This window comes from Schistocerca nitens, chromosome 2 (assembly GCF_023898315.1).
Source record: "Schistocerca nitens isolate TAMUIC-IGC-003100 chromosome 2, iqSchNite1.1, whole genome shotgun sequence".
In the NCBI taxonomy this organism is placed as follows: Eukaryota; Metazoa; Arthropoda; class Insecta; order Orthoptera; family Acrididae; genus Schistocerca; species Schistocerca nitens.
The window spans coordinates 1,005,029,890-1,005,044,073 of NC_064615.1; the positions used below are offsets into that span (position 1 = coordinate 1,005,029,890).

General features: G+C 42.8%; 1 protein-coding gene across 1 annotated transcript in view; it reads left to right on the forward strand.

Moving 5' to 3' along the window:
* Positions 1–14,184, forward strand: part of LOC126237354 (calpain-5-like) — a 252,548-nt gene that overhangs the window by 43,782 nt on the left and 194,582 nt on the right. The window contains exon 3 of the mRNA XM_049947420.1: positions 6,874–7,005. Coding sequence (XP_049803377.1) covers positions 6,874–7,005 — 132 coding nt within the window. The remainder of the gene's footprint in view (positions 1–6,873; positions 7,006–14,184) is intronic.

The window sequence follows — 14,184 nt, forward strand, 5'->3', positions numbered from 1 at the left end:
TCTCTGGAACCATCCCCTGAATGCCACGCCTTCCCTTTCATCCAGTTTGTTTCAGTATACTTTCCTTTCAATAATTTAGCCACTTACCTTCCCTACCTATATACATATATATTTTAAAAAAGTATGTGCTTCATATGTTAGAAAGATTTATGCACTGTTTATCTTACAGTACCGCAGCACATATAAGAGATATGTGGAATTTGGATATTTTATGTATGTATGATGTACTAGAACTTCAAGTTAGTGTATTATGTATAAATGTTTATGTTGGTTTAAAATATTCTGTTCATGCTGTTAATAATTTACAAATGGAGATTTTAGTTATTAGTCTGACAAATATGCCCCATGAGGAAGTCTGGTATATTTTTAGTGATTTTAACAAGACAACAAATCTTACATGACACAGAGTGTGTGAGCTATATGAGTCAACTAGTACTACTTACAAAATATGAGCTCTAAATGACGCTATTTGCATCAAAACTGTAGTTACTACTTCCATTTCATATCAAGTTGTATGATAATTTAGACAGCCCCATCTAGAGTAGGTCCCTTCTCCTTCACACAAGACCTATGTACACTCCTGGAAATGGAAAAAAAGAACACATTGACACCGGTGTGTCAGACCCACCATACTTGCTCCGGACACTGCGAGAGGGCTGTACAAGCAATGATCACACGCACGGCACAGCGGACACACCAGGAACCGCGGTGTTGGCCGTCGAATGGCGCTAGCTGCGCAGCATTTGTGCACCGCCGCCGTCAGTGTCAGCCAGTTTGCCGTGGCATACGGAGCTCCATCGCAGTCTTTAACACTGGTAGCATGCCGCGACAGCGTGGACGTGAACCGTATGAGCAGTTGACGGACTTTGAGCGAGGGCGTATAGTGGGCATGCGGGAGGCCGGGTGGACGTACCGCCGAATTGCTCAACACGTGGGGCGTGAGGTCTCCACAGTACATCGATGTTGTCGCCAGTGGTCGGCGGAAGGTGCACGTGCCCGTCGACCTGGGACCGGACCGCAGCGACGCACGGATGCACGCCAAGACCGTAGGATCCTACGCAGTACCGTAGGGGACCGCACCGCCACTTCCCAGCAAATTAGGGACACTGTTGCTCCTGGGGTATCGGCGAGGACCATTCGCAACCGTCTCCATGAAGCTGGGCTACGGACTCGCACACTGTTAGGCCGTCTTCCGCTCACGCCCCAACATCGTGCAGCCCGCCTCCAGTGGTGTCGCGACAGGCGTGAATGGAGGGACGAATGGAGACGTGTCGTCTTCAGCGATGAGAGTGGCTTCTGCCTTGGTGCCAATGATGCATGTTTGGCGCCGTGCAGGTGAGCGCCACAATCAGGACTGCATACGACCAAGGCACACAGGGCCAACACCCGGCATCATGGTGTGGGGAGCGATCTCCTCCACTGGCCATACACCACTGGTGATCGTCGAGGGGACACTGAATAGTGCACGGTACATCCAAACCGTCATCGAACCCATCGTTCTACCATTCCTAGACCGGCAAGGGAACTTGCTGTTCCAACAGGACAATGCACGTCCGCATGTATCCCGTGCCACCCAACGTGCTCTAGAAGGTGTAAGTCAACTACCCTGGCCAGCAAGATCTCCGGATCTGTCCCCCATTGAGCATGTTTGGGACTGGATGAAGCGTCGTCTCACGCGGTCTGCACGTCCAGCACGAACGCTGGTCCAACTGAGGCGCCAGGTGGAAATGGCATGGCCAGCCATTCCACAGGACTACATCCAGCATCTCTACGATCGTCTCCATGGGAGAATAGCAGCCTGCATTGCTGCGAAAGGTGGATATACACTGTACTAGTGCCGACATTGTGCAATCTCTGTTGCCTGTGTCTATGTGCCTGTGGTTCTGTCAGTGTGATCATGTGATGTATCTGACCCCAGGAATGTGTCAATAAAGTTTCCCCTTCCCGGGACAATGAATTCACGGTGTTCTTATTTCAATTTCCAGGAGTGTATTTCAACATATGTATGGTAAAATATTGTTGAAATAACTGTTCTGACATGGTATAATCCAACTTTTGTTTTCATTTGTCTTGTAATACCATATAAAAGAGAAAGTGAAACTGTACCTAGTGTGTGTGTGTGTGTGTGTGTGTGTGTGTGTGTGTGTGTGTGTGTGTGTGTGTGTACACACAGTATAAACATTAACAAAATAAAACCGACAAACTGCAGCGATTAATTCCTGGCTGGGAATGTAGAAAAAAGGGCCCTATGAAAATGTGTCCGGAAATGCATCATTGCCACATTAGATCTGTACTGACAAATGAAACTTCCTCTGACCATTTGCCTTTTGTTCCTTGTGTGCTGCAGGCTGTGTGATTGATGCGGTATGCTGTAAGCAGCAGAATGGTACAGTATTCGTTTTGGGAATGAGTTGAGATGGTGTTTGTGTGTGGCCAAGCAGATGGAAATTGTTAAGAGACAGCACAGCTGCACCAAAAACTTCAGACACCAACCACATCACACAACATTTCAAGCCCTTTTTGGGAGTTTGGGAGTAATGGGTCCTTTCAGGCAGACAAATGTGCAGGGAGACTGCAGACAGCGGGAGTACACAAGATTTGGGGGACAGGGTTCTACAGGATTTTGAAGTGAACCCTAGCGCAAGCTCCAGGCAAGTGACCCACCAACATGGTGTAAGCTAAAGTACAATTATGTGTATATGCATGTTGGTGTGCCACTTGCCTGGAACTTGTTCTATGCCCCGATCCTCCAAATCTGGTGTATGCACAGTCCGCCACCTCCTCCCTGCGTGTTCATTTGTCTGAAAGGACCCATGATTCCCCAAATGTCCAAAAAGTACTTGAAATGTTGTGTGATTTGGTTGGTGGCTCTGAGGATACTTGTTTTGATATACACTCCTGGAAATTGAAATAAGAACACCGTGAATTCATTGTCCCAGGAAGGGGAAACTTTATTGACACATTCCTGGGGTCAGATACATCACATGATCACACTGACAGAACCACAGGCACATAGACACAGGCAACAGAGATTGCACAATGTCGGCACTAGTACAGTGTATATCCACCTTTCGCAGCAATGCAGGCTGCTATTCTCCCATGGAGACGATCGTAGAGATGCTGGATGTAGCCCTGTGGAACGGCTTGCCATGCCATTTCCACCTGGCGCCTCAGTTGGACCAGCGTTCGAGCTGGACGTGCAGACCGCGTGAGACGACGCTTCATCCAGTCCCAAACATGCTCAATGGGGGACAGATCCGGAGATCTTGCTGGCCAGGGTAGTTGACGTACACCTTCTAGAGCACGTTGGGTGGCACGGGATACATGCGGACGTGCATTGTCCTGTTGGAACAGCAAGTTCCCTTGCCGGTCTAGGAATGGTAGAACGATGGGTTCGATGACGGTTTGGATGTACCGTGCACTATTCAGTGTCCCCTCGACGATCACCAGTGGTGTACGGCCAGTGTAGGAGATCGCTCCCCACACCATGATGCCGGGTGTTGGCCCTGTGTGCCTCGGTCGTATGCAGTCCTGATTGTGGCGCTCACCTGCACGGCGCCAAACACGCATACGACCATCATTGGCACCAAGGCAGAAGCGACTCTCATCGCTGAAGATGACACGTCTCCATTCGTCCCTCCATTCACGCCTGTCGCGACACCACTGGAGGCGGGCTGCACGATGATGGGGCGTGAGCGGAAGACGGCCTAACGGTATGCGGGACCGTAGCCCAGCTTCATGGAGATGGTTGCGAATGGTCCTCGCCGATACCCCAGGAGCAACAGTGTCCCTAATTTGCTGGGAAGTGGCGGTGCGGTCCCCTACGGCACTGCGTAGGATCCTACGGTCTTGGCGTGCATCCGTGCGTCGCTGCGGTCCGGTCCCAGGTCGACGGGCACGTGCACCTTCCGCCGACCACTGGCGACAACATCGATGTACTGTGGAGACCTCACGCCCCACGTGTTGAGCAATTCGGCGGTACGTCCACCCGGCCTCCCGCATGCCCACTATACGCCCTCGCTCAAAGTCCGTCAACTGCACATACGGTTCACGTCCACGCTGTCGTGGCATGCTACCAGTGTTAAAGACTGCGATGGAGCTCTGTATGCCACGGCAAACTGGCTGACACTGACGGCGGCGGTGCACAAATGCTGCGCAGCTAGCGCCATTCGACGGCCAACACCGCGGTTCCTGGTGTGTCCGCTGTGCCGTGCGTGTGATCATTGCTTGTACAGCCCTCTCGCAGTGTCCGGAGCAAGTATGGTGGGTCTGACACACCGGTGTCAATGTGTTCTTTTTTCCATTTCCAGGAGTGTAGTTGTGCTGCTTCTTGACCATTTCCATCTGCTTGGCCATATGCAACACTTATCTCAGCTTGTTCCCAACATGCATACCAGACCATTCTGCTGCTTACAGTATGTGCATCAATCAGACAGCCTGCAACACACAAGGAACACATGGCAGGTGATCAGAGGAACTTTAATTCTTCAGCAAAGTCTTCTGTGGCAACAATGCATTTCCGAACACATACTCATAAGACCTCTTTTGCCTCCATTTTCAGTCGGGAACCTGACCATGCACTTTGTCGGTTTTATTAATGTTCGCCCTATGTAATCTGTTACTAGTTCTGATGTACCATATGGTATATTTGTTACATCATCAGTATTGTTTTATTTTATAGACTGACTGCACACCTCATTAAAATGCCCAACATAATATTTTGTAGTTCAGACTTTGTACTGTAATGTTTAATACTACATGTAACATGACATATGATTTATGAGTTTTTATCCTCTACTTTTAATATGATAGCATATCAGAAAATAATGAACATAACATGCCAGTGAAGTAACGATTTTGTATCTAGTGACAAAATGAACTGTTTCTTTGCCTTGGAATTCACTTTCATGCAAGTAGCTAATTTTTCAGCATAACTGTCAACATTTACTTCTTGCTTGAAAAAAATACCATTTACCATATCATAAACTGAATAATATTCCAAAATAACCTTCATGAGACTATGCCATGTTTCCCAGTTCTCTTTGCCAGTTAATTTCTCAGCCTGTTGTTTTTCTGCACTCGTGATATTTCTTCTTGTCCACACATGTCAGTTGAGGTACATTTTACCTTCTTTGTATTCTTTTAAACTTGCAAATGCATTGAATGACCTCATAAACTGCCCACAATACTCAGGAATAATATCACAATCCATTTTCTTGTATTTGTTCTTTCTTAGATAACTTTACTAAATTACACGCCCAGTACTTCATTAAATCAATGTTTAGCAGAACCACACTCTGGTACCATATCAGGAAGAAAATATGTAACTAATATGCTGCATAAACAAAGATTTATTCAGTGATATATATCAACATGTTACTCATGGCAACATAGCAAGAATAACAGCAATTCACCTAAGAATTTGCACAGCAACACCGATATCATTACATGTACAATAGAATATGAAATTGTAATTTATGCATTCCTTTACAATTTCAAACCATTCTTAAACATTTTCTCACTTACATGCTCAATGTCAGATATTTAACATTTGAACTCATTTGTAAAGTAATAAGACATTTGAAGATGTTTTATATTTATGAATTCAGTTCTTTAAAGACTCAGTGGTTTAATGGTCATTCAAGAAAGTTGTTACTAAGTTTTTATGCAGATAAATAAAATAAAATAAAGGGTCCACATTATGTATGTGTTGTAGCTTACATGTTGGGAAAGTTAAAGAATGTAGTCTACTCATCTGTTATGAGCCTCATAATTGCCTTTTTGAACAGTCATCTTGGTTCCCCCCCCCCCCCCCCCTTTTGAGAATTTGGGCGACGTCAATGAGGAACAAGATATGTGCTTTCATCAGGATATCAAAGTGATGGACTGATTATATTAGGGCTATTGGAATGTCAATGTGCTATGAGACCAAGGCACACAGTGGGCAATTTACTGGTGAAAAAAGTTTATTGGGTGATTTTAGATATTCACAAAACCATTTGCAACAGATATTGGTTTCAAATTTTGGAACATTGAACCACTGTTGCTGCATCAGACCAAAATGGAGGGGAGTGATGTGTACATCAGAGAATAATGAATCTAAATTTCAAAAATTAGTAGTGTGGCTTTTTTTTCTCCTAACAAAGCACATTTTAGAAACTCTATATGTGGTAGAAATAAACTAATATTGGTCTCACTGTAAAGATGACAAGTTCACTCGCAAACATGCACAACAAAAAACCACTAACAAATTAGCTTTCAGCCAAAGCCTTCTTCAGAAAGGGAAACAATCACACACATTCATTCACACAAGAAAGCACACATCACACACACATGACCACCATCTTTGGCAGTTCAGCCTGGAATGCATTCTGGTCCGAGCTGCTGAAGATAACAGACATCTATGCATGAGATATGCTTGCTTGAGTGAATGAATCTGTGTGTGTTTTCTTTACTGAAGAAGGATTTGGCTGATAGCTAGTGTGTAAGTGTCTTTTTGTGGTGCCTGTCTGCATGATGAATTCTTAGATATGAAGTAGTAACTGTAAAAAAAATTTAAACAAATCATTAATTAATTAATTATTTTGTGTAAAGAAAACTTATGTTAAAGTAACACATTCCACATCAATATGAAATGTTGTATTCATGATCTATGGAACAATGATTAAAGTATGTCTGTATGTATTCAATGTATCATCTTTACGAGTAACTCTCTACCTTTTCCTTATATTGTTAATATTCTAACCTGGTTTCCATTGTTGGAAATAAACTGAAGTTAGATGTAGATTCAGTGCTCAAAAAACCATTTGAATATTTTATTATCTGAAATTTTGCTTTTTCTCTAAACTAGTTATTTTATTATTATTGTTTTAGGAATTATGTGATCAGCCTTGTCTGTTCAGTGAAAATGTGCTGCCAGAAGATGTGCTTAAAGGACAACTAAGCAATAGATGGTTTGTGTCAGCTTGTGCTGTTTTAGCTGGAGTCGGAGAGTTACGTAACAAGGTATGTTGCTGTAGATGTAGGGATGAGGCACCCAATTTTTTGAGCTCTCCATTAATTGTGGGTATATTTAAAGTAAATATTTGTAGTGTGAATAGGAAAAATGGGAAAGAAGAGGGTGGTACTCAAGCAGAAATTTGTTGAAAAGAGATACAAAAGAAAGTTATACAGATTTTAAATTTCCATTTATGTATCATATGGTAATTTTTGTACCTTAACATTGCACCAGGACAGCTATGGCTGCTTCTTATTTGCATGTTCCTCAAGACATCGTTGTTAAGTAGACTCATTTTGTTGTGTGATTTTTGATGCACTGTACTCTTGGAATATGTGTGTATTAATGTGTACACCAGTTAATCACTCCAGGTAACCATTCTCCACACTGTTAATGTTCAATAGCAGAATTCTTTTGTTGATACTTTTGTAGAAATCACATTACACACGAAACTTGCGGGAACTCATGTTGATTTCATCACAAGTTGACATATATATAGACTGCTCCTTGGAGACAATGCAAGCTATCTTAAGTCCATATTTCAAAGCAAATCCCATTCATTGCCATATTAGTGTTCCAACTATTACAAAGTAAATTCCAAAATGTGACGCAGTAGCCAAACCGATAGTAAACATGCTATGTACTCTACAGATAGCATTAGAAGTGAATGAAACTGGCCATGGGCTGGCTTATATGCCTGATTCTGGTGTAATCTCATCAGAGGGCACTCACGATGATAAGCACACTCATGGGTACAGGCACCCTAGCAGTCAACAGTAATATTGTGCCTGCTACTTGGTTTCCATAGTGACAGCAGGTGGTGCCACTACAACCCTCCCCCTCCCCAATTCCCAGCAGCGTCTGCCAAGGAAGAAAAACAAGGTGGTTGATGATCCGGAGGAGCTACCTGCCCCCCCCCCCCTTGCGCCCCCCTTCCTCCTTCAATGCATGGTGTCTGCTGTGATGTTAAGTCTTCTCAAATTCCTTCTTGTCTCTTCCAACCATCCTGAGGACTTTTTTAATTTCAAAATGTAACTGACAAATTTTCTTGGTTATCCTTTTGCCATTTATTCTGAGTATGAGTGTAAAACTTTAATCTCTTCTTCCTTTTGTGTCTGTGCTTGTTTCTTTATTTCTTTATAAATCTTCATGTCTCCTCTTTGTCCAGTTGTTATCTTGGCTCTTTTGTGGTTAAAAAATTTGTCTTAGTGTTTTCCTTGATTTTTGTAATTCATTTTAGGTGCAATTTTGTGAAGTGTTTCTTTCATTCTCTTTGCTTTTGTTTTGTTCTCACAAATTATATCAATACCATCATCAAAAGCAAGAAATTTCAGCTAAATCTTCCTATTCTGTGTCAAAGGTGGATTCCTTCAATATTTTTCTCATGTACTTGTGTATCCCACTCTCTCATGACTTGTATGATACCAAACTGAAGAAAATTGTTGAGAGTCCATTCCCCTGCAAAAATTCTTTGTTAATTCTGAAGGACTGAAAAACTCCTTCTAGGAATTTAAATTTTGAAATTACGTCTGTGAGTATCTGTTAGACTAATTATTCTCTGATATACACATCACTCCCCTCCATTTTGGTCTGATGCAGCAACAGTAGTTCAATGTTAAAAAATTTGAAACCAATCTCTGTTGCAAATGTTTTTGTGAATATTTAAAAGCCATTTATGGCTTTTAAATATGACTAATGCAGTCTGCACTGCTCAAGAGAAGTGAATCACTTACTCCTCAGGTTTAGCTTAGCTACCCTATTCATTGATGCTAGATAGGATTACGAATAAACTGGATCGTTGTTACATATTACAGATAATCTGAAGATGTGCTAATCACATGAAACATGTCATTATTAATAAAACATTTACAGCACTTATTGTTTTCTAATTTTGGACGGTTGTCTTGTGGTTCTGTCAATATCTGCTTCTTCTGATGTTAGGAACACTGTCTGTCTGCCTGTGGAGTCATAGGCTTTTTTGAAGCTGTTGAAGGTAATTGTGTTAAGATTCTGTATTGTCCTGATCCTGAGGATTGTTTTGAAATGCTCTTGACATGACCTACTTTCCTTGAACCCCACTTGGAAGTTACCAGTTGTGCATTCTTCTTTGTCTTATCCAGTAGTGCTTTTGATGATATAATTTTGTAAGTTACTGGAAGTAAAGATATACCTCAGTAATTGTGTGTGTCCCATTTCCCTTCTTATGTAGTGGATGGATTATAGCTCATTACTCATCATCCATTATCTGTAACAACCTCATAAATGGTTTCAGCTGCCTGTTTCCCTCCTAGTTACCACATCTCAGCTAATATCCTGTCTTCCCCTGGGACTCTGCTCTTTTTTTTTCTGCTGACCAGTATACTGTTCTACTTAATGCAGTCATGATGGTTCTGAATATAGGTGTTTCTTTTGGGACTGTCTGAAAATTAAGTGTTGTGTTGGTTCCTCACAGTTTAGAAGATTCTTGAAGTATTTTGCTAGTAGCTCACAGTTAGCTTTGTTGTTGGTAATCAGTTTGCTTCTGGAATCTTTGAAGTGAAGACTCATTGCTTTGTACTGTGTTATGTCTTTTTTGAAGACTTTGTAGAAGTCCTTAAAGCTGTTCTGTCTGAAGTTGTATCTAATTTCTCAATCATTTTTGTCATATTTCCATTTCTTTCTTCTAGTAATTTTCGGTGTCCGTTTTCCGACACTGAAAATTATTACAAGAAAGAAATGATCTCAGTGAATGTGCTCCAGTCTCTTTCCTGTTTGTGGGAGTTCCATTTTTTCCAAGCTGCTAATCCACGTTCAGTTGCTTCATCACATTTCTTGTTCCACTGTGTGTTTTCTACCTACGGGTGACTGTTCTGTTTCTCTCACCATTTCTATAATTTCTTCTCTGATCTCATCCCAGTTCTTATATCATTTGTACAAAGCTTTTTAACAAATTCGTTCCTGTTGTCTGGCATAAGTGTTATGTCAGTTCTCAGAACTTATTTAATTTTGGGTTTGGGTCATTTAGGTTGAAATTTGGCTTTGATTTCTCTTAAAATGTGGTCTGAGTCAACACCTAGTTTTCTTCTGATCCATACATTCATGATTTCTCCATGGATTTGTTTGGCTGTTGCCATTTGATCCAGTTGATATGAGCCAAAATGTGTATTATGAGAAGACCATTTCTTCTTCCTCCTTGATAATTTTCTGACAAAGGTTGTCATTAGTTTTAAGTCGAATTGTCTTCAGAAGCTGATGAGCCCTCCTCCATTCTTATTGGTATGTTTGTGTGCAGGAAACTTTCCTGCCTTTTCCTTGTACCTGTGACTGAAATGCCCTATGAGTAGTTTTATATGGTACTTTGGTATTTTTGAGTCTCATTTTCAAGTGTTTTCTTTGATTATTCGACTTATTTTGGATTTTTTTCTGTTGTCATTGTTACTAGGCATGTGGACATTTATCAACAGTATTTATACATCTCATGAACTAGTTTTCATCTTACGGGGCTGTTGTGAGGTAGCAACATACTATTTCCTTGAAAGATTATAAGAAGCTGGTTAACAAGAGTAATTACTGCCACACTTGCAATGTCATCTGCATATGCAGACATGTGAGTGGATTTCATCTTCATAATTCTAGTTTCTGTACTACAATGTTTATTGTTAGGTGAAAGACTATTGTGACATGGTTATCACCCTGTTTAAAATCAGATGTATTTATTATTTTTTTATGTAGATTTATGTTCATTTTAGTATCCTTCATTATTGGTTCATAAGTATTACGCAAAAGCTAATTTTTTCAGCGTATTATACAAGCCTTGTCAGTTTACAGTATCATTTGCCTGCTTATAGTAAACAATTAAGAACTACATGTTGATAGGATAATATATGCTATACCATGTGTGCAATAAATGTGATATGCCATACCATAATTGTAAGGAATGTGTTGAACACTTGGTCCATGAGTAGACAAGTAACCTGTAATCATGTAGAGGAAGCAAGAGTCTAAGCTGGAGGACAATGACGTGCGTGTTCAGAGGACTTGCCTGATAATTGTTGATTTTTGGGTCTATATTATTAATTAGCTAACCCCCACCCCCCACCCTGTCCATTAATCACAGACTTCCTTCAGGGTCTTCTCTTCTCTCAGTTCCTTTTATTTTTGGTCAGCTCCACTGTGTAAAATAAATTACATTAAATATTTTGTGTGACTGTTCTTGTTAAAACTGGTGGCATAACTTGGTATGTAGACTCTCTGTTGGGTCATTTTCGTTTTTTCTGACCTTATCCGCGTAATCCTGCATCTTTGCAGGGTCGGCATGTCAATCTGGATTTGGCAATGTTAGGGGCAATGTGTGGTTGGATGTGCTTCTGGCCAACAACAACAACCTCCCTCCCTCCCTCCCTCCCTCCCTCCCTCCCTCCCTCCCTCCCTCCCTCCCTCCCTCCCTCCCTCCCTCCCTCCCTCCCTCCCTCCCTCCCTCCCTCCCTCCCTCCCTCCCTCCCTCCCTCCCTCCCTCCCTCCCTCCCTCCCTCCCTCCCTCCCTCCCTCCCTCCCTCCCTCCCTCCCTCCCTCCCTCCCTCCCTCCCTCCCTCCCTCCCTCCCTCCCTCCCTCCCTCCCTCCCTCCCTCCCTCCCTCCCTCCCTCCCTCCCTCCCTCCCTCCCTCCCTCCCTCCCTCCCTCCCTCCCTCCCTCCCTCCCTCCCTCCCTCCCTCCCTCCCTCCCTCCCTCCCTCCCTCCCTCCCTCCCTCCCTCCCTCCCTCCCTCCCTCCCTCCCTCCCTCCCTCCCTCCCTCCCTCCCTCCCTCCCTCCCTCCCTCCCTCCCTCCCTCCCTCCCTCCCTCCCTCCCTCCCTCCCTCCCTCCCTCCCTCCCTCCCTCCCTCCCTCCCTCCCTCCCTCCCTCCCTCCCTCCCTCCCTCCCTCCCTCCCTCCCTCCCTCCCTCCCTCCCTCCCTCCCTCCCTCCCTCCCTCCCTCCCTCCCTCCCTCCCTCCCTCCCTCCCTCCCTCCCTCCCTCCCTCCCTCCCTCCCTCCCTCCCTCCCTCCCTCCCTCCCTCCCTCCCTCCCTCCCTCCCTCCCTCCCTCCCTCCCTCCCTCCCTCCCTCCCTCCCTCCCTCCCTCCCTCCCTCCCTCCCTCCCTCCCTCCCTCCCTCCCTCCCTCCCTCCCTCCGGGACAGAATTAGTGCACCCCCATCTGTCTAAGTCTAGTGTTATCCCATGTGAAGGTTTTGAAATGTTTGTGAATTTTATAATTGAGGTGGGATGTCCAATAATTCTTTCGCACTTTAAATGAGGTTAACAATATTATCTATAAATCTTATCACTGATATTCTTTGACCCTGTATTTTAGTCCCTCTCCCAAAACTCTCTTATTTCCATTATTATCTTTTTTTATGTGCAGGTTGAAGAGCAGGAAAGAAAGAGTGCATCCATGTCTTCCACTCTTATCAATTGTTGCACTTCTCTCTTAGTCTTCTATTCTTATTTTTCCCTCTAGGTTCTTATACATATTGTATATCGCTTGCCTTTCCCTATAACGTATACCTATTCACTTTCTCCAGTCAGTAAATCCAATGAAGGTGTCTCAGTTTTTTTAAAGTTTGGTTCCACAATCAAGCAGAACATTTAGTGCCTCTCTGTTACTGTAATCTTTCCGAAAGCCAAACTGATAGTCATCTACCAAATTCTAAATTGTCCTTTCGATTCATGTATATTACAATAGTCAGAAACTTGGATACATGAGGTGCTCAGCTGACTGCGTGGTAGTCTTTGCATTTATCTGCCCTTGCAACTTTAGAAATTGAGTGAATAATACTATCCCCAAAGTCCGATGGATCGAGTCCAGTCTCATGGATATTACACACTAACTTGAACAGTCATTTGGTTGCCAATTCTCCCAATGATTTTAGAAGTTCCAAAGGCTTATCATCTGTTTCTTCTGCCATGGTTTTTCCCCCCAAGTCATAAAAGCTCTGTGTGACTCTGATACTGGATCCCCTATTTCTCCCAAATTGATATTTATTGCTTCTTCTATCATGTCAGCAGATAGTCCCCCCCCCTCTCTCTCTCTCTCTCTCTCTCTCTCTCTCTCTCTCTCTCTCTCTCTCTCTCTCCCCCCCCCCCCCCTCCTTCACAGAGGCACTCAGTGTACTCTTTCCACCTATTTGGCCACTGCTCTGCATTTAACAGAAGAATTATTTTTGCACTCATAATAGTGGCACTTAAGCTTTTAATTTCAAAAATAGTTATTCTGACTTTCCTATCTGCTGAATCTTTTTTCATTTCAAGTTTTTCTGCCACTATTTGCTTTAGCTTCCCAGTAATTCCTCTTTATTTCATTCCTGAGTGATTTATATTGCTGTATTCCTTTCATTTTCCAAATACTTTAGTATTTCCTTCTGTTGTCAATCAGTCTAAGTATGTCTTCTGTTACCCAAGGTTTCTTCACAGTTACTTTTTTGTGCCTATATCTTCTGACTGCACTTTTTAAGGATGTCTTTCCTTGTCAACATAACTGCATTTTATGGTATTCATAAAACTTCAAATGCACCCCATTATTCATCATTATTTGTGTCCACTTCTTATCACACTGAATGTTCTTAATGGTTCTCTTCATCTTCTGGCTACATTTCAACATTATGAAATTGTGATCTGAGTCTATATCTACTGTAGGATATGCCTTACAGTGCAATATCTGACTGAGTCCATATTCTTGAATAGTTGTCTTCTGTTCCTTCCACTACTACAGCATTCCAATCCCTCATGATTATTAGATCTTCATCTCACTTTTTATACTGAGTTACCCATCCACTATCCTCATATGCCCTCTCTGCTTCTTCATCTTCTGCTTACAGTAACAACATATGTACCTGAACTATTCATGGCTGCATTGATGTGCTATTGATTCTGATGAGAATAATCCTTTCACTGAACTGTGCACAGTAGTAACACACTCTTTGCTATACTTTCCTATTAATAATTTATCCTGCTCCCATTATAACATTTTCTACTGCTACTGATATTTCTCTATAGTCATCTGATCAGAAATCATTAACTTCTTTCTTTTTCACTTCAATGAGTCCTACTAAACCTACATTGAGCCTTTGCATTTTGTTTTTCAGACTTTCTACCTTACCTGCCACTTCTGAAGTTCCATGCTCTGACTCATAGAATGTTACTGATTTGCAGGCATTTCAGTCTTTTTCTCATGGTC